An 18,525-nucleotide genomic window follows, 5' to 3' on the forward strand; every position below is an offset into this window, starting at 1 on the left:
TGGCGCAGTGTCTGAGGAATGTGCCCCGTCAATATCATTTTAAAGTCTATGGCTCATTATGTATTTGTAGCCAACTTACCTGTGGTCATTTTGATAATAGGCTAATATAGATGCATACAGCATGTGTTGCCTTCAATATAAGGCTTTAAAATAAAAATTTTTATGTTTTTTTTTTTTTTTTTGGTCCAATATGGCTCTTCCAACATTTTGGGTTTCCGACCCCTGACTTAGCTCATTGACCGCACTAGACGCCCAATCCATTTGGACTGGGAGGGGCGAATTAACAGCTATGAAAAAGAATTGGATGTCCACCAGCGTCGATAGCACTGAAAATAGGCATTGACGGTGCCGAGGCAGTGAAGAAAAAGGACTCTCGCGATGCACGTTTTGACCAGAGGTGAAGTACATAAGAACACCGACATGGGAAATGAAGCTGGCCAATTGATGTGAAAGTAAAAAGGACAGCTGCAACGGCTAAATATAGTCGCCGCGGTCATTTCAGACACCTCGCAGCAACTGGAAATGACCGTTCTTGAAGTTTTGGCAGTCTCAGGGGTGAAAGCGGGAGCGAAAAGGGAACTCATCCTTGTTTATTTTGTTTGGCTTTTGACCTGTTTGCTGTACTGTGTGGATGGTTGATTTTCAAAGCAAAATAAATGATGTTTTATATGGGTTTCACATGAAGATAATCAGTCTATTTTTATGAAGGAAGAAGGATTTACTGTTAAACAGGATTTCCAAACAAATGAGTACGGTGACACATTTTCTTCAACCCGTTGACAAAGATCATTTGCTTTCATCGACGACTACAGAGATGAAAGAATGACATACGGTATATAAATACAGATGAATGATTAAAGATTAGTGCTGTCAAATTTATCGCGTTAACGGGCGGTAATTAATTTTTTAAATTAATCGCGTTATAATATTTGACTCAACGCATGCACGGAAAGACTCGTTCATGCGTTGCCTCAAATAGTTTACAACGACGCCGTTTTAGCACATTGAGAGCCTTGGACCACCCCTCTTTATTGGCTTAAGCTTTGGCAACTCTTTCACAACAAATAGAATGACAAGAGACGATCTTTTTCTTAACACGCTTAAATGAACACAACGCAGAACATACTATATACTATTTGCAGCCACCACTGACAGTCATGGTTGCCCAACGTTCCATCATGCATTTGGGCGGAACAGTTACGTCGCAACTGTATAATTTAGTGAAAGCACAACAAAAATAATATTCCTATCTCTCAAAAAAAAATTTCACAAAAAGAAAAGCACTCAATGCAAAGAGAGCTAGCATTCCCAATCAAAATAGCTGTGCAAAATACACATAAACTTACTCATACTTTGCCTTGGCTAGATCTCTAATTTAAAACTCGCTGTTGACACCTTGTGGTGTCTTTCAATCAATACCTTATGTAGTTAAAGACACTGTGGAAGAACGGCAGGGAGCCCGTGTGGCGTCTCGCTCGGCGACGTCAACAATGGAGAGCTATTAGTTTATTTTTTGATTGAAAATTTTAGAAATTTTATTAAAATGAAAATATTAAGAGGGGTTTTAATATAAAATTACCGTATTGGCCCGAACATAACACAGCCCTGATTATAAGACGACCCCCTCTTTTTCAAGACTCAAGTTTGAAAAAAGACTTTTTGAACACCAAATTTTTATACAGAAAATTATTCCAGTACATCCGAAACAAATGATTATAACAATATATTTGAGAGAAAAAGCATGTTATTTTGCCTCATTCAAATCTTAATATCTGAACATTTAAATATGTAAACTAAAGTGCAATCACATTCGTAAAGGAATGGCTTCTGGTTTTTAAAATTTAAATAAACCAATCTATTGTGATAAAACAACAAAATTGCAATTACTGCATTAACCATCAAAGTGAAGTCTAACTGTAACTGTAGTCTTCAAACAAATTTGAATAAGGAAAAACATTGCAATAAAATAATGCAAACTGGTTAAACTTGAGAGTAGCTGAGATCTGTCATTACAGAACATCGCGTTAATGATATCTGGCGCCATCTAGTGTCGTGAATGGGTATAACGTCTAGACCGCTACTATAAGACAAACCCCTCTTTTTCAGTCTAACTTCAATGCAAAAAAACACCGTCTTATATTTGGGCCAATACGGTACATGGCCTCCAATGGCATCTATGTACATGGGCAATGTAAATGCCATTGGAAATGAATGGGAAATTTGGACGTACATGGCCGTCAATGACATCGACTTACGTATGCGTCGAATTCCGTCAATGGAATCCAAATACATTGGTTAAACTTGAGAGTAGCTGAGATCTGTCATGACAGAACGCCGCTTCAATGATATCTGGCGCCATCTAGTGTCGTGAATGGGGAGAGTAGCTGAGATCTGTCATGACAGAACATCGCTTCAATGATATCTGGCGCCATCTAGCGTTGTGAATGGGTATAATGTCTAGACCGCAAATGTAAGACGACCCCCTCTTTTTCAGCCTTATTTCAATGCAAAAAAAACACCTGTGTTATATTCGGGCCAATACGGTACTATAATTTATACTCAAATTTATCTTTTAAGAACAACAAGTCTTTCTATCTGTGGATCCCTTTAACAGAAAGAATGTTCATAGTTTTAATAACATCTTGTGGATTTATTGTTATAATAAACAAATACAGTACTTATGTACAGTATGTTGAATGTTTATGTCTGTCTTCTGTCTTTCCATTCCAACAATAATTTACAGAAAAATATGGTATATTTTAGATATGGTTTGAATTGTGATTAACTGAATTTTTAAGCTGTGATTAACTCGATTAAAAATTTTAATTGTTTGACAGCTCTATGAAAGATAATTCAGTTTTTGACCCTTTTCATTCAATAAAAAAAAAAAAACAAAGATATTTAAAATTTCTATGTTTTCTAATTAAAAACGAATTATGAAGGATGCACTTCATCGAGCACAACAAACAATATTTACCGTTTTATTATTGTTATTTTTAAAAAATAAATTCAAAACATTTGAGAAAAAAAAACAAAAACAATACCCCTTTTACAATTAGAAAATGAAAGAAAATTTCATGAAGAATGGCAGATTGGACGATTGTTGCCGTTATCGGCCTTGAAACGAGATCCCGCCAGCCCTCGAAACTTTAAATGGAAATAAACTTGTATTTCTATTTTTTCTGTTGGTTTCCTTTTTACTGGATGGCTTTAATAACTTGGGCATCCATCTGCATGCCCATCTGTTGCTAGGATTACGCAAAAACCGGAGGGCTGATCCATCTCACATCGCAAACGCCAATATTAGTCATGTTACTGGACAAACACTGAATAATTAATTCAGCCTTTTCACATTGCGAATCCCGGCAAATGGCGCGAACTGAGATGAATGCACATGCACGGCTTGATTTTTACTATTTGGGTTTTTCACAGGGGCGGATCTAAGAAAATATTTATGGGGTGGCGAAAGGGGGGCAGGAAATTTTTGAGGGTGGCAAATATTTCCTGATGGTATTCTTTGGACAATGATTGTAGATGTTTTTAGTTTTTTCAAAACGGCATCCCGTTTGGATCAAATACAAAATATCATTGATCCACGTGGATTACTTGCTACAACCCGTAGTGTCAACATATGGCAGATGTGTATATATATTGCATCAGATTACAAAAAAGTACAAGTGACATTTACAAAAGGAGAAAAACTTGGCTTCATATTTCTTTATATTATTTTTTTTAATAATACAGTGGTATAAAAAAAAAAAAAAAAGTATTTGAACCTTTTGGAATTTCTCACATTCCTGCATAAACTCACCATCAAATGTTATCTATTCTTTGTCAAAATCACACAGATGAAAAAGTGTCTGCTTTAACTAAAACCACCTAAACATTTATAGGTTTTCAGATATTAATGAGGATAGTATGCAAACAAGGACAGAATTCAATGACAATGAATTCAACCAGACGATTCATGTATTTGCAGATTAGTCTGGCACATCAATCAGGACTAATCTTGGCCCATTCTTCTCTACAAAACTACTGTTGTTCAGTCAGATTCCTGGGATGTCTGGCATGAATCGCTGTCTTTAGGTCATGCCACAGCATCTCAATGGGGTTCAAGTCTGGACTTTGACTTGGCCACTCCAGAACGTGTATTTTGTTCTTCTGAAACTATTCCGAAGTTGATTAACTTCAATGTTTTGGATCGTTGTCTTGTTGCAGCATCCATCCTCTTTTTAGCTTCAACTCTCTGACAGACGGCCTCAGATTTTCCTGCAAAACATCCTGATAAACTTTTGAATTCATTCTTACATTAATGATTGCAAGTTGTCCAGGTCCTGAGTCAGCAAAACAGCCCCAAATCATGATGCTTCCTCCACCATGTGTCACAGTGGGGATGAGGTGTTAATGTTGGTGAGCTGTTCCATTTTTCCTCACATAAACTTGCGTGTTTCTCCCAAACAATTCAATTTGGGTTTCATCAGTCCACAAAATATTTGGCCAAGACTTCTGTGGAGTGTTCAAGTGCCTTTTTGCGAGCATTAAACGCGCAGCAATGGGGTTTTTTTTAGCTAGCAGTGGTTTCCTCCATGGAGTCCTCCCATGAACACCATTCTTGGCCATAGTTTTATATATAGTTGATGTGTGCATAGAGATATTTGACTGTGCTAGTGATTTCTGTAAGTCTTTAGCAGACACTCTAGGGTTCTTTTTTACCTCTCTGAGTATTCTGCCCTGAACTCTTGGCGTCATCTTGGGTGGACGGCCACTCATTGGGAAAGAAGCAACAGTGCCAAACTCTCTCCATTTGTAGACAACATCTCTGTTGATTGATGAACATCCAGACTCAGATATGGTTTTGTATCCTTTCCCAGCTTTATACAAATCAACAATCCTTGATCGCAGGTCTTCAGACAGTTCTTTTGATCTAGCCATGATGCACATCAGACAATGCTTCTAATCAAAACATTTCTTATCAGGTGTGCGTTTTATAGTGGGCAGGGAAGCTTTGAACCACTTATCAGTGATTGGGCACACACCTGACTTAAAATGTTAGGTAAAAATCTGTTTCAATTGCTCTTTAAATCTCCTTAGACAGAGGGTTCACTTATTTTTCTCCCTTCTGTCGTTGTTTGCATGTTATCCTCATTAAAATATGAACACCTGTAAATGTTTGAGTGGGTTTAGGTAAAGCAGACACTGTATTTTCATCTGTGTGATTTTGAAAAAGATCAGATCACATTTGATGGTGATTTTATGCATAAATGCGAGAAATTCTAAAAGGTTCAGATACTTTTTCATACAACTTTATGTATACATTTATATTAGAGATGTCCGGATGCGATCATGTGATCAGAAATCGGGCCGATTGCGGCATTTTTCGGAGAATCTGAATCGGGTGAAAATGATCGGGTTTTTAATTTACTTTTTTTATGTTTTTATGCTTCATGCTCGTACAGCCTCTCATCCTCCCTCCTGCTGCTTTTCTTGGAATTATTATTATTTTTTGGACAACATACTTGGGTCGGACAAGATGGCGTCAGTCTTGGGTACGAACTGGTCACAGCGTAGACCGTGGTAGCCTTCTTTACACCTGTGGGGTACATAAAAAATAATTTCGCATTAGTATATACCCAAGCAATGTGCACGCTAAGTTTCATTTTAAGATTTTTCTGAAACATTCAGGTTTTAACAGCTCACTGATCAGACATGACTGACAAGAAGACCAGTTTCTTAATGAGGGAGGGGGGCAGGATTCTAAGCTAGAATGTTACACGGTGTGATGAAAGAGATAAAACTAAGGCTGCAAGACTGCTGCAAACAGTCCTAACAATGTCACGATATTTATCTTCTCTGTCAAGAAAATCTCAAAACTCTTGGTTAATCCCAACGGCACTTCCAACACAAACTGAAAAAAACTTTCTCACATTTTGAAAGCACTGCTACTTCATCTGACGCCTGAACAAGTTCGTAGTCAGAGGTCGCGAGTCACTTGTGGGGGGGTTGATCTCACAAACACTCCAACGAGTTCCAGTCTTCATAAAAATGGATTTTTTTGGTTCCAAAAGCAACACAAACAAACAAGAATATTGATGTGTTCCAGTGTTAACTCCAGAGCTGCAACTAACGATTATTTTCATAGCTGATTAATAGTATATCGAAAATCTTTTGGGATCGGTGTAAAGAATGGAAAAAGATATGAACTTTTTTTCCTGCTAAAAGAAGAGAGTAATCTTTCTTTTGGTGGGTTCCTTGTTCATATAGCAATAGAAGCTGCAGCTAGCACAGAATGTTGCAGCCAGAGTCCTCACACATACAAGGAAGCTGGACCACATTACACCGGTTTTGAAATCGCTACACTGGCTTCCAGTGAGTCAAAGGATAGACTATTAAATACTACTGCTCGTCTACAAAACACTTAATGGCCTTGGACCAAAATACATGCTTGATTTGTTAGATTCCTATGAGACATCTAGACCCCTAAGGTCGTCTGGAATCGGTCTTCTGGATGTTCCAAGAACAAGAACCAAGCAGGGTGAGGCAGCATTTAGTTATTATGCTCCTCACCTCTGGAACAAGTTACCTGAACGTCTGAAGTATGCTCAAACTGTTAGCTCTTTTAAAATCAGGGCTAAAAACGCTTTTGTTTAGCACTGCATATCCATAATTGTCTATAGATTTCAATCTACTTGCTTTCTATTCCTCTTGTGCTTATCTCCATTGCTGATTTCAATTATTATTAGTAGTAGTTTTTGTTTTATTTTATTTTTATTCTATTTGTTATTAAATGCGATTGTTATGTATAATTTTATTTCCGATTTTGATTGTGTTGGTTTTTACGTTGTATTGATTTAAATGTGATTTTTATGATCTTCATGTGATGTAAAGCACTTTGAATTGCCTTGTGTTGAATTGTGCTATGTAAATAAATTTGCCTTGCCTTGCCTAGAACAATTTTCTGGGGGCCTTGCAAAATCAGTCAAAATCCAGTAAAACGGCCGGGAGCGAAGGGGGTTGCTCCGGTGAAAATGGCTGGAAGTGAATGAGTTAAAGTACATCTAAAGTTGATTTTAAAAAAAAAATGAAGGACAATAAAATACATAATTGAAAACTGCAAAAGGAGGATTGAATTCCACATGTATGAACATTGAAGGAATCTGACCTTCCAGCCAGACCGCCAGAATCACGCCAGCCGAACAGCCGGACCCGCACTGGCGCAGATCCAGCAATCCGGCAAGAAAGTCAAACTCTCCGCGTTCACCTTAGTCTTAACCCTTTGCACTGACTCCATTTTGAAAGGTTTAGAGAAGGCTCACCGAAAACAAGTTGACAATTTATTCAGGTCGACAGCGACCAAAACGGCAAGGCGAAACAGAAACCCTCAGGCGGGAAGGCAAACTCCAAGGTCACCATACCAGAAGTCAATAGGTTCCCGAGAAAAATGAGAACGCATAGTTAAACATTCAGTCTTTTGAAGGCTCTCGAAGGGCGGGCTGTGGTCAGGAAGAAGGGTGTGTTTGGGATTATTGTCCGTTTGTGGATTGGACAGGAGGATTCGGTAGTTACTGTTGTCAGGACAACAAGGGTTGTGGATTTTGCCACCTCAGCGTCAAAAGGGCTCTTGAAGTGTTGGATATTGGGCGTTCTCCAGTGTTCCTTGTGTTGGGATAGAGCGTCCCCCCATTTGTTCTGTACTGTCCGGGAGAACTGATTGCGAGAGTTGGTGCGTCAAACTTGCTCAGTCAGTTGTATGATGCAAGCGCTGGGCTTCCGTGATAAGGTGTTGTTTATCACTTTTGCCCTATATTCTGCTTGTTTTCCTTAATGTTATAAGTGCTTTTTATATTGGGTGTGTTAGAGTAATACAAGCAGTCAAACACTAAATACGAGAAACGATAGTATTTCCCGATTGATTATATTTAGTGTGTTAGAGTAATGCAAACAGTTAGATGGTGCCTACGAGAAAAGGTACTATCTCCTTCAACGTCCATTATCGTTAATAGCACTGACAAAGTTTTACTCATGTAGTATCTATAAGTGTATCGAATATTTTTTGGAGTACTGTATATCAAGACTTCTTGTGATGTCCTTTGACCACCAGGGGCCCCAAAACGGGAAGCATCATTGGCACTGTGTTCGCCGCATGTCATTTTGAACATTTTAATCCGCAAACATCTCCACGTAGGCGCTAATCCGATGTCAAGAACCCGCCTTTGTCGCGACAGCGCAGCCTCATCACCGACACGGGCCACCTCGAGCGCCTTGATCATCCCGACCCGTATCATCTCACGTTGTCTCGTGGCGCTCTAGCGTGCCAGGATGCCAGCTTTCGCGCACGCGCGCCCAAAAACATAACCCAGCTGGATGAAAAATGATGCTGAAAGAGGTTGGAAATCTCTACAGAGCTCCGGGGGGAAAGCAGACACAGCTGACAACTCGGCGTGTGTGTGTGCGAGATCCACTTCAGATTACACACAGTCACGCTATCCATTGTTACACTCGCCATTAGAATGAGAAGCGCCTTTAAGCCAAATCTATTGAAACACGCAAACAAGTTTTTGAACAAGCCGGAGATTTTCACGGTAATGAGCACGTCTGTCACACTGCGGGGCGGATTCCAGAAAATGTTCATTTAACGCTATGTGTTTGTAATATTGGACCCAGTGAAAGCGTCATTATACCTCACTTGAAACCGTAAACTACGTCGTTAAATCTTTGCCATTGACAGTGATAGACGTCGAATCCATTTAAACTGTGAGGGCTGGCAGTGAACTGTAATGTTTCATACGGCGGAAAACATTCAGGTGACTTGAAGTTCCGCTCTGAGACCCCCAATTTGGCCAACTTTCAAAATTGTCCGATATGCATGTGTGATACATCATTGGAAAGCTTAAAATCTCAATTTTCTGGGGGACGAAACATTTTGAACATGAGGGCATTTTCCTTGGGGGGAAAAAAAAGTTTTTTAAACAGCAAAACCCTATCTGGAGGTCTTCTATCTTTTGCGGTTGCTGCCCCTAAACTGTGGAATAGCCTCCCCTTGAAATCCGCACCACTACGGACCTAGGTCTTTTTAAGTCTCGGTTGAAAACACACCTTTTTAGACTCACCTTGTACACAGATTATTAAGGGTGTAACGGTACATGTATTTTTGTATTGAATCATTTCGATACGTGGTGCTCGGTTCGGAACGGTGGCGTACCGAACGAGTTTCTGACGTAATCTAACTAGAGATGTCCCGATCGATTGGGATGCCGATCGATCAGATCCGATCACGTCATTTTCAAAGTATCGGAATCGGCAAAAAAATATCGGCCATGCCTTTTTTTAATATATATATATTTTAATTAAATCGTTTTCTAATTGTATTTAACGTTACAGACATAATATGTTACACTCATCCAGAGTCTTTAATTTAGGCTTAAGGTAGGGTTATCAAAAATATCCCGATAACGGCAGCAATTAATTTATCAAAAAATGTGTCACGTTAAAATATTTAACGCTATTAATATATGCGCTGCACAGAGGTTTCCGTTGACTGTCATTTTGACTGACAGCGTCATAAAAATCCGGTCATAATCTATTTTTACCCGTCACTTACATTTTTAAAATGATAATAATGACATATTCAATAGTATTTAGTTTTCATTCATTTTTAATTAATATTCTGTCTGAACAAGCTTAACAAGAGGCAAACAGACAGCGGAGTGCACCAATCAGCGACGGGCAGACGTGACGTTAGCAAAGCGACGAGGGCAGGACGAGGGACTTGCGCGCGGAAGTAAACATACGAGGAAAACGGAGTTTATTCAACATGGCTAGCGCGACACAGACTGTTGTCAATGACTCGTGTCGATGTGTTTTAGCTCATTTAAAACTGAATTTACCGCGGACTGGAACATATTCTCGGCTCTCCCGTTCGCCATCCGTGTTGTTGTCGAGACGACTTTCGGCGCACAAGAGTGACATTGCTCGTGAAGAACACGTCACGCAAATAAACAAATCTGATTTGTCGATTGATTTTGTACCTACTCGAGAGGCTGTGTCCCAGACTTTTCTCTCAGTGTTTGAAAAATACAGGGAACAGTCTGGCCGTGCCAGGCAAACACTCAGTTGCCTTGACATTTTTCTGAGTGAGGCCAACGACGTCATGCATCAAGAGAGACAATAGCTAATAAATATGCTCAATCGCCACCCTGTGGTCTGGGGTGTGAATTGCAACCTGTCAAAATGACAGATGGACTTGTTTTTTCCGTCTACGTTTTAAAAAAACGGTCAACGACGGAAAATATTCGGTTAACGCGACCCCTGGCGCTGCACGACCCTCTCACTCATTGGCGCGCTCAATTTGTAATGATGCCGTTTTACCTATATAGAGAGATAAAAGGCAGCGCAAAACGAGTAGAGTGAATTTTGGCAGTCTTTTGGAGCCTTCCTTGCAATGAAGCAACGTGGGCACGCAAGGTGGCAATTGGTCTTTGTCTCAACACCTTAAGTTATTTCCCAAAGCAGAGAAGATATATCCATTGGTAGCACGATGCACAGTCATGGTTTTACTTCCCATCGTGGTTCCACTTCCCATCATGCATTGGGGCATGGCTGCAGTATCATTTACTGAAAGCTCAACAAATACACTAGATGGCAATATTTAGTCACAATAGACAAAGTCACAAGTCTTTCTATCCGTGGATCCCTCTCACAGAAAGAATTTTAATAATGTAAATGCCATCTTGAGGAGATATTGTCATAATAAATACAGTACTTATGTACTGTATGTTGAATGTATATATTCGTCCGAGTTTTATTCATTTTTTTCTTAATGCATTGCCAAAATGTACAGTATATGATCGGGAAAAATTAACTGTTAAATTATTTATTGTTGATTTGTGAAGTATTTGTGAACAATTTGTTAAGCATTTACAGGGTGTTGTTAACCTGAAACACAGTTTGCGTAGAAACGTTTAAAGTTTTTGTATGTAACGTTTGGCATTTCTATCTTTTCAGGTTAAGAAATGCCGTTCACTTCAAAAGAAAAGGCATTTTGCAGGCAGCGCTCATGTTGCACATTTATGAAAATCTGCCATAGAACCAACAAATATTTGTACTTTTCTTTGTATATTTAACCAATAAAAACTTATGACCTTCAACATAAAGTGTATATAGTTTTATTAAGATCCATCAACTAGCATGGGCATTTAGAATGGGGTCAACCATATTGGAACACCTTGTAAATGCTTAACAAACTGTTAACAAATACTTCACAAATCAGCAATTAATCATTTATCAACAGTTTACTAATGATCTATTAACTAGTAAAACAGATTGTTATTATAAAGTGTTACCCAGTTTCTTTGTGTAGATTATATTTACTCCGTCTTCTCTACTATAATGAGGACCAACACGGTAGGACAGTATAACCCAAAAACGTCAACGGCGCGACAATGTGGCCGCCGCGAGAATGCAGTGAAACGCGGGCGTTAAAGTCAATCAGCCAATGCACACCAGTCGCAGTGCAGCCGCGTGTTAGACGAGTCTCAGAAACGGCTCAACACGACGCACGCGAAAAGAACGGCAGAGTTTATTATTTGAGGCGAGATGCGACCCTCCCGCGTCAATACTACAACCGGTAGCTAGGATCGGGAAGACCGGAAGTCACTCGTGTAAAAATACGGTGGATCCGGTCGATTTACAAACTAATAGGCAATCGTAACCCACTTTTTGAGTCCATCAGATCTCGAGTGGTAGATCGGGGCACAGTTGACTTGTCTTTGTTGATTTACTGCTGTCTTCTCTGCTATAATAATAACCAACACGGCCCCGAGTTCAAATCAAAACCCTCCTACCACAACAAAACAAGTAGGAACTAATATTCACATCGGAACTAAAGTTATACAATGTAAAACATACAATATAAATGAATACTACATCACATTTGTAAAATTATATACACATAATACAATAAATAATAGCCCATTTAAATAAAATAAATTGAAATGAGCTAAAACACCTGTAATTAAATAATGAGAATAATATACAGATCCTGCTTACGCAATTAAATCTATTAATTTCAGTGTTGTGCTTTAACTTGAGAAAATCCAACAATAAAGCTTTTGAAAACCATTCATAAGAAAAAAAGATTCATTGAGGCATTTCATTTGTAAAATACATGTTAAAATCTTTGTCATTGGGATTTCTTTTCTCTTTAGCACAGGACTTCTTTCTTCTTCTTTCTTTCAGAAAGAAAGCTGACCAATACGCGGGGGTCTGAAAGGCAAATTGTTGTTGGATTATCTTTAAATGCCTGATACTTTTTGAGCAGAATTCCAGCTTTGTATAGGCTAATGTTCCTATTGTTGAAAGGTGTGTAATAAACAACTAGCACATTTATATTTTGCATTTTGTTTTCTTACTGTACCGAAAATAACCGAGCAGTGACCCCAAAACCGAGGTACGTACCGAACCGAGATTTTTGTGTACCGTTACACCCCTACAGATTAGGATAGCCTGGTTTTATTTGCTTTAGGGTTTTTAAATGTTTTTGGATTTTATCAATTTTTTTATTTGCTGGACTTCTATTGCGGTGCGCTGTTTTTGTTTCTTTTTTTCTTTTTCTTTTTCTTAATGTCATTGTATAATACTTCCCTGCCGTTTATTTATCTTGAGTCATGTTTTGTTGTAAAGCACTTTGAGGGCCTTTCAGGTTTTGTAAAGGGCGATATAAATAAATTTGATTGAGGTGAGAGCACGCGAGAGCAGAATTACAGACGCCATGACTTTAACGACATATTATTGCGTACTTACCTTGTTTCGATCCAAAAACTCCATGTAGCATGTATCATTGAGTGTCAAGACACAGCTGTGAATGGCCAAAGCTGGATTTTTGGGGGATTTTATGGGTGAAACATGGTAATGTAACAAAGGTCGTGATGCAGAAATCGCAGACATCAACGAGTGGTCGAGATTTTCTTTTTCATATATTTACCCTTTAAAAATTTTTTTTTCAATTTTTCTTTGTTTGGATCGTTTATTTATCATCTAATATATCGGAGAAAATGCGACAGTAACAAAAAAATACAATTAAGCGATAGTTATGAGGTAGATATCCGTGACTTTTTTTACAGACGCCATTTTTTTTCCATTGTGACATCATTTGTTTAAAATGTTAAAATATGTGAGTGAATCATTTTTTTAATTAGATTTTTTTTTTTGAAACGAAATATGAGACATCAATTAATGATTCTAAGCTAAAAATGACAGACATTTTGAATAATAAATATAATTAATTACCTTCGGTTTATGGCTGGGTTGAAACAAGCGATTGCGCGACGTCTGTAAACGGGGGTTTTCAGGGTAAAACGGACAAATTAAAAATAGTTCAGGGGCTTAATCCGCCATGAATCTACTATGGCAGCATATAGACATTGTTCTATCAAACACAACAGTTGTTTTGGCTGAAAATACAACCAGAGGAGAGGAGTGCAAGAGCAGAAACTGCTTTTTCAGTCCGCAATACGTATGTTGTGGTAGTTGGTAAACTCATGTCGTCTATCACCGTCCATGAGATATTGAAGTCAAACTGCGTCCCTTCCCGCTGCTTGTATACTAAAATGTGTCCCATCGGCTAATGTATTCAACCCGCGGCCACGTTAAATGTAGCGTGACTTCCAATGTGTCTTAAAACGGGACGGCGGGCCCTCGCTGTGCGCGCCATTAAAGAACCCAATTGCCGCCATCCATTATTAACAGACTGTGTGTACAGTAGAGTCTTCAAGGATAAATGAGAACAATTACATATTTTATGACTCCTCCCTCGTAAAGGAGCCAAGATAAAAAGGTGATTAATTCTTGAATATCACTCGGTCATTTATTCAAGCGCGTCCGGAAAACAATATTAACAATATTAACTTGAAGCCTGAATTTACGTTTAGAAAAATATGCAACGGCCCTTGGCAAAATGGCCGCCACACACTTGCGCCGCTGACTCTGCTTTAAGAAATCTAGACTAGTTTATAAGATATTGAAACTGGTCGGATGAACCTCATGTACCCTCATGTATTCTAACTATACTATTCTCATAACTCCCCCACACTCCTATTTTATTGTAACTATTCTAATTGTATTCTAATTCTATTCTATTCACAACTTCCTCACACTTGTATTCCATTTGTAACCCTGTTCTAATTCTATTCTTATAACTCCCCCACACTGCTATTCTAATTCTAATGCTCATTCTATTATTTTCTATTATGTTTATGCCCATAACTCCCCCAAACTGCGATTGTAATGCTTATTATTTTCACATAACTCCCCCACACTGCTAATCTAACTATTCTATTCTAGTAACTTCCCAACACTCCTATTTTATTCTATCCATATTTTAATCTATTCAGTTCTATTCACATAACCCCCCACACTGCTAGTCTTTTTCATTTTGCCTTATATCTTCTATTTTAACTATATTCTCATTCTATCCTACTCACAATTGGTATTCTATTCTATTGTATTTTAACCCTATTCTATTCTTCCAACTCCCCCACACTGCTATTCTATTTTATTCTAACCTTACTGTATTCCAATCTAACTATTCTATTCACATAACTCCCCTACTCTGCTATTCTATTCAAGTTTAAAGGTAAGTCTTCTCTTCTCTTCGAATTCTAACTATTCTGTTATAATTCTATTCACATAACTCCCCCACACTGCTATTCTGTTATTCTAATCCTACTGTATTGTAATCTAACTATTGTATTCATTTAACTACCCCACACTGGTATTAAATCCTATTTTGATTGTAACTCTATTCTCTTCGAATTCTAACTATTTAAATTCACACTGCTATTCTATTCTATTCCATTCACATAACCAACCCACAATGCTATTACATTGTAATTCTATTCTAAATACCTCACACTCCTATTCGATTCTATCTCTATTGTATTCTATTCTATTCACATAACTGCCCCCCCCCACAACACACATTGCTATTTTATTTGAATTCGAATCTATTTTATTTATATTCTAAAGGAATCTGACCTTTTAGCCAGATTGCCGGAATCAAGCCAGCCGAACTGCCGGACCCGCGCTGGTGCAGCTCCAACGACCTGGGCCGGCAAAACTCAGACAACCAGGCCAAAAGCCCAAACTCCGCGCGTTCACTTTAGTCTTAACCCCTTGTACTATCTCCATTTTGAAAGCTGGAAAAGGCTTCAAAACAAGTTGACAATTTATTCAGGGCGACAGTGATCAAACGGCAAGGCAAAACAGCAACAGACCCAGGTGAGGAGGCAGACTCAGGGTCACCATATCACAAGATAACCAAAGATTCCCAAGAAAAATGACAACGATTAGTTAAACATTCAGTCTTTTTGAAGGCTCTCGCGGGACAGGCCGTGGGCACGAAGAGGGTTGTGTTTGGGATTTCCTCTGTTGCAGATTTGGGCAGTCAAGTTTGTGTGTTACCGTTGCTGGGTCATGGCTAATGAAGCAACTGAGGTGGGAGGTTCGGCACGCCTCACCGTCTGAGAGGCGCCGACTTATAAAACTTAGTGTTTGTTATCGGGTGTTCTGGTAGTACAGGACGTCCCGCTGTTTGTTCTGGACTGTCCTGAAGAGCTGATTGCGGGATTTGGTTTTGCAGACGTGGGCTTGTAGATGTCTTGCCTATCACCTGGTAGTCAGCGTCAATCTTGCTAAGTCAACTGCATGACGCACGCATTGGGCTTCCATGGTCAGAAGGTGTCATGTATCTCTTATGCCCTATGCCAAATATACGTATTCTGGTTGTTTTCCTTAAACTATGACATAACTGCTATTTATTTTATATTGGGTACGTTAGAGCACTACAAACAGTCAAACAGTAAATACGAGAAAAGATAATCAATCAGGGAATAGTATCCTAAGTGTGTTAAAGTAATACAAACAGTCGAATGGTAAATACAAAATACTATTCCCTTCAATTCTAATTCTATTCACAACTCCCCCACACTGCTCTTCTAATTCTAATGCTCATCCTTTTCTATTCTATTCTATTCTATTCTATTCTCATACTTCCCCTACACGGCTATTCTATTTTAATCCTTACTATTCTATTCACATAACGCCCCCAGACTGCTATTGTAATGCTTATTCTATTCTATTCCATTCACATAACTCTCCCATACTGCTATTCTAATGCTTATTCTATTCACATAACCCACATACTGCTATTCCACTCCATTCTATTCTTTTGAGAATTTTTACTATTCTATTCACATAACTCCCTTACACTTCTATTGTATTTTAATCCTAATCTAATTATTCTACTCACATACCGTCCCCACACTGATATTGTAATTGTAACGCTTATTCTATTCTATTCTATTCACATAACTCTCCCACACTATTCTAATGCTTATTCTATTCACATAACTAGGGCTGCTCCTATTGATTAGTTTAGTAGTCGATTAATCGATGAACTAGTTAGTTATAATAATAATCGAGTAATCGGATAAGGAACATGAAAAATTAAAATACCTGATCTGAGCCTTAAACAGTATAAAAAAAATAAATGCGGATCTAAGTACAACAAAAGAACAACTGGCTAACTTACATAGCAAAAGTCCGCTAGCTTAAATCAGGTGTCCCCAAACTACTCCACAAAGGCCCACTGTGGGTGCAGGATTTCATTCCTACCAAACAAGATGACAACACTTTTTACCCAATCTGGTGTTTTACAAGTGCAATCAGTTGACTGCAGTCAGGTGTGGCTTGTTTTAACAGAAGCCTCATTGGTTCAACTGTCTCTGCTGGATCGGCTGGAATAAAAACCAGGACCCACAGTGGGCCTTGAGGACTGGGTTGGAGACCCCTGGCTTAAATGTTACAAAATGCTAAGTTTTTTTTTTACAAGGCTCTTAACAAATGGTTCAAATATTCCCTCAAAAAACGGCTAAATATGCCTATAAACTAAATTATGAATGCATAGAAAACATGATCTCAAACAAAGCTTATGTTGGTCTTAACAGGGTGCAGCTGGATTCAGCCATTTGAAATTAGGTAGACCAGAGAGCAGTCAATAAAACTAAATTCAACCCCTTTAAAAAGAACCATTACAACGCCACTTTAAACGAATACTCGAAGCAATAAAATTTAATTCGAATATTTTTCTCTAATCGAATACTCGAGTTAATCGATTAATCGTTGCAGCACTACACATACAGTAACCCAAACGCTGCCATTCCATTCTATTCTTTTGACAATTTTTACTATTCTATGCTATTCAATTCACATAACTCCCCTACACTGCTATTCTATTTTAATCCTAATCTAACTATTCTATTCACATAACCCACACACTGCTATTCCATTCTATTTTTTTCTTTTGAGAATTTTTACTTGTTCCACTGGCAGATTTTTTTTCAACTTGTTATGAGCAAAAAGGAACTCTCAAAAAAGAAATTTTTACGAGGAGGACTTCTCAAAACAATATTGATTCACTTCTATTATTTTGTTGTGGAGTCATCACCCAAAGAAGAGGGGGGAAAAAAATCTCACAAGTTGAAGAGAAATGCAACACCAGCTCTTTCACTATATCTCACGCTTTGAAAGCGCACCTGTTTGAGCAGCTCGCGTCGTACTGCTCGCCGCTTCGTAATTCGCCGACAGTCTACGCTTTTATTCGGAGCCCGGCTGATGCGAAAACAAGCCGGGACTTCTTCACCCCGCCAGGCTTTAATGAGTTTTTGGAGCGTCCCGCACACTGTCAACCGAGTCGCCGGTTGCCAAGTTACCATTTGATGGTTATTTAGGCTTTGACATTTTATTGTCCATTTGTCGGTGGCTATGTTTGTCCAGATGGCGGATACTAATGTCACGATCCCCGTAGCGACATGGATATATTGCAGCTGATATAACAGAAGCACAGAATATTCTATTCAAAAAAATTGAAAGGGTTATTGGCCTCTTTCGTTCCTCGGGTTTTGATAGATAGCTGGTGGCTAAGAAATAGAGGTCGACTGATATGGGACTTTCAGAGACTGGTGATGATTTTTTTAAAAATTAATTCAGCTGATTGCTGATGTCTGAAACCGATTTTGTGTGATGTTGAGGCCGGTATGCTTTTTTTATTTTTTTTTGTTGCTTTTTAAAAGCAGGTTGATTATGAAAGGTAAATGTCTAAATTAAAGGTTACATTATTCTGCTGCTATTTCCTTTAACTCATTCACTCCCAGCCATTTTCACCAGAGCAAGGCCCTTCGCTCCCGGCCGTTTTTCTGGATTTTGACTGATTTTGCAAGGCCCACAGAAAATTGTGTTCTATTGCTATTAGGAGTGTCAAACTATTAAAAATTTTAATCGAGTTAATTACAGCTTAAAAATTAATCGTAATTAATCTCAATTAATTGAAATTCAAACCATCTATAAAATATGCCATATTTTTCTGTAAATTATTGTTTGAATGGAAAGATAAGACACAAGATGGATATATACATTCAACATAGGGTACATAAGTACTGCATTTCTTTATTATAACACTAAATCAACAAGATG

The 18,525-nt window shown here is 38.4% G+C and overlaps 1 protein-coding gene across 3 annotated transcripts in view; it reads right to left on the bottom strand.

Moving 5' to 3' along the window:
- nrg3b (neuregulin 3b) overlaps positions 1-18,525 on the bottom strand; it is a 652,113-nt gene that overhangs the window by 96,599 nt on the left and 536,989 nt on the right. For all 3 annotated transcript variants that reach the window (XM_057825278.1, XM_057825276.1, XM_057825277.1), the window contains one exon: positions 5,517-5,590. In XM_057825278.1, coding sequence (XP_057681261.1) covers positions 5,517-5,590 — 74 coding nt within the window. The remainder of the gene's footprint in view (positions 1-5,516; positions 5,591-18,525) is intronic.

This window comes from Corythoichthys intestinalis, chromosome 21, assembly GCF_030265065.1.
Source record: "Corythoichthys intestinalis isolate RoL2023-P3 chromosome 21, ASM3026506v1, whole genome shotgun sequence".
In the NCBI taxonomy this organism is placed as follows: domain Eukaryota; kingdom Metazoa; phylum Chordata; class Actinopteri; order Syngnathiformes; family Syngnathidae; genus Corythoichthys; species Corythoichthys intestinalis.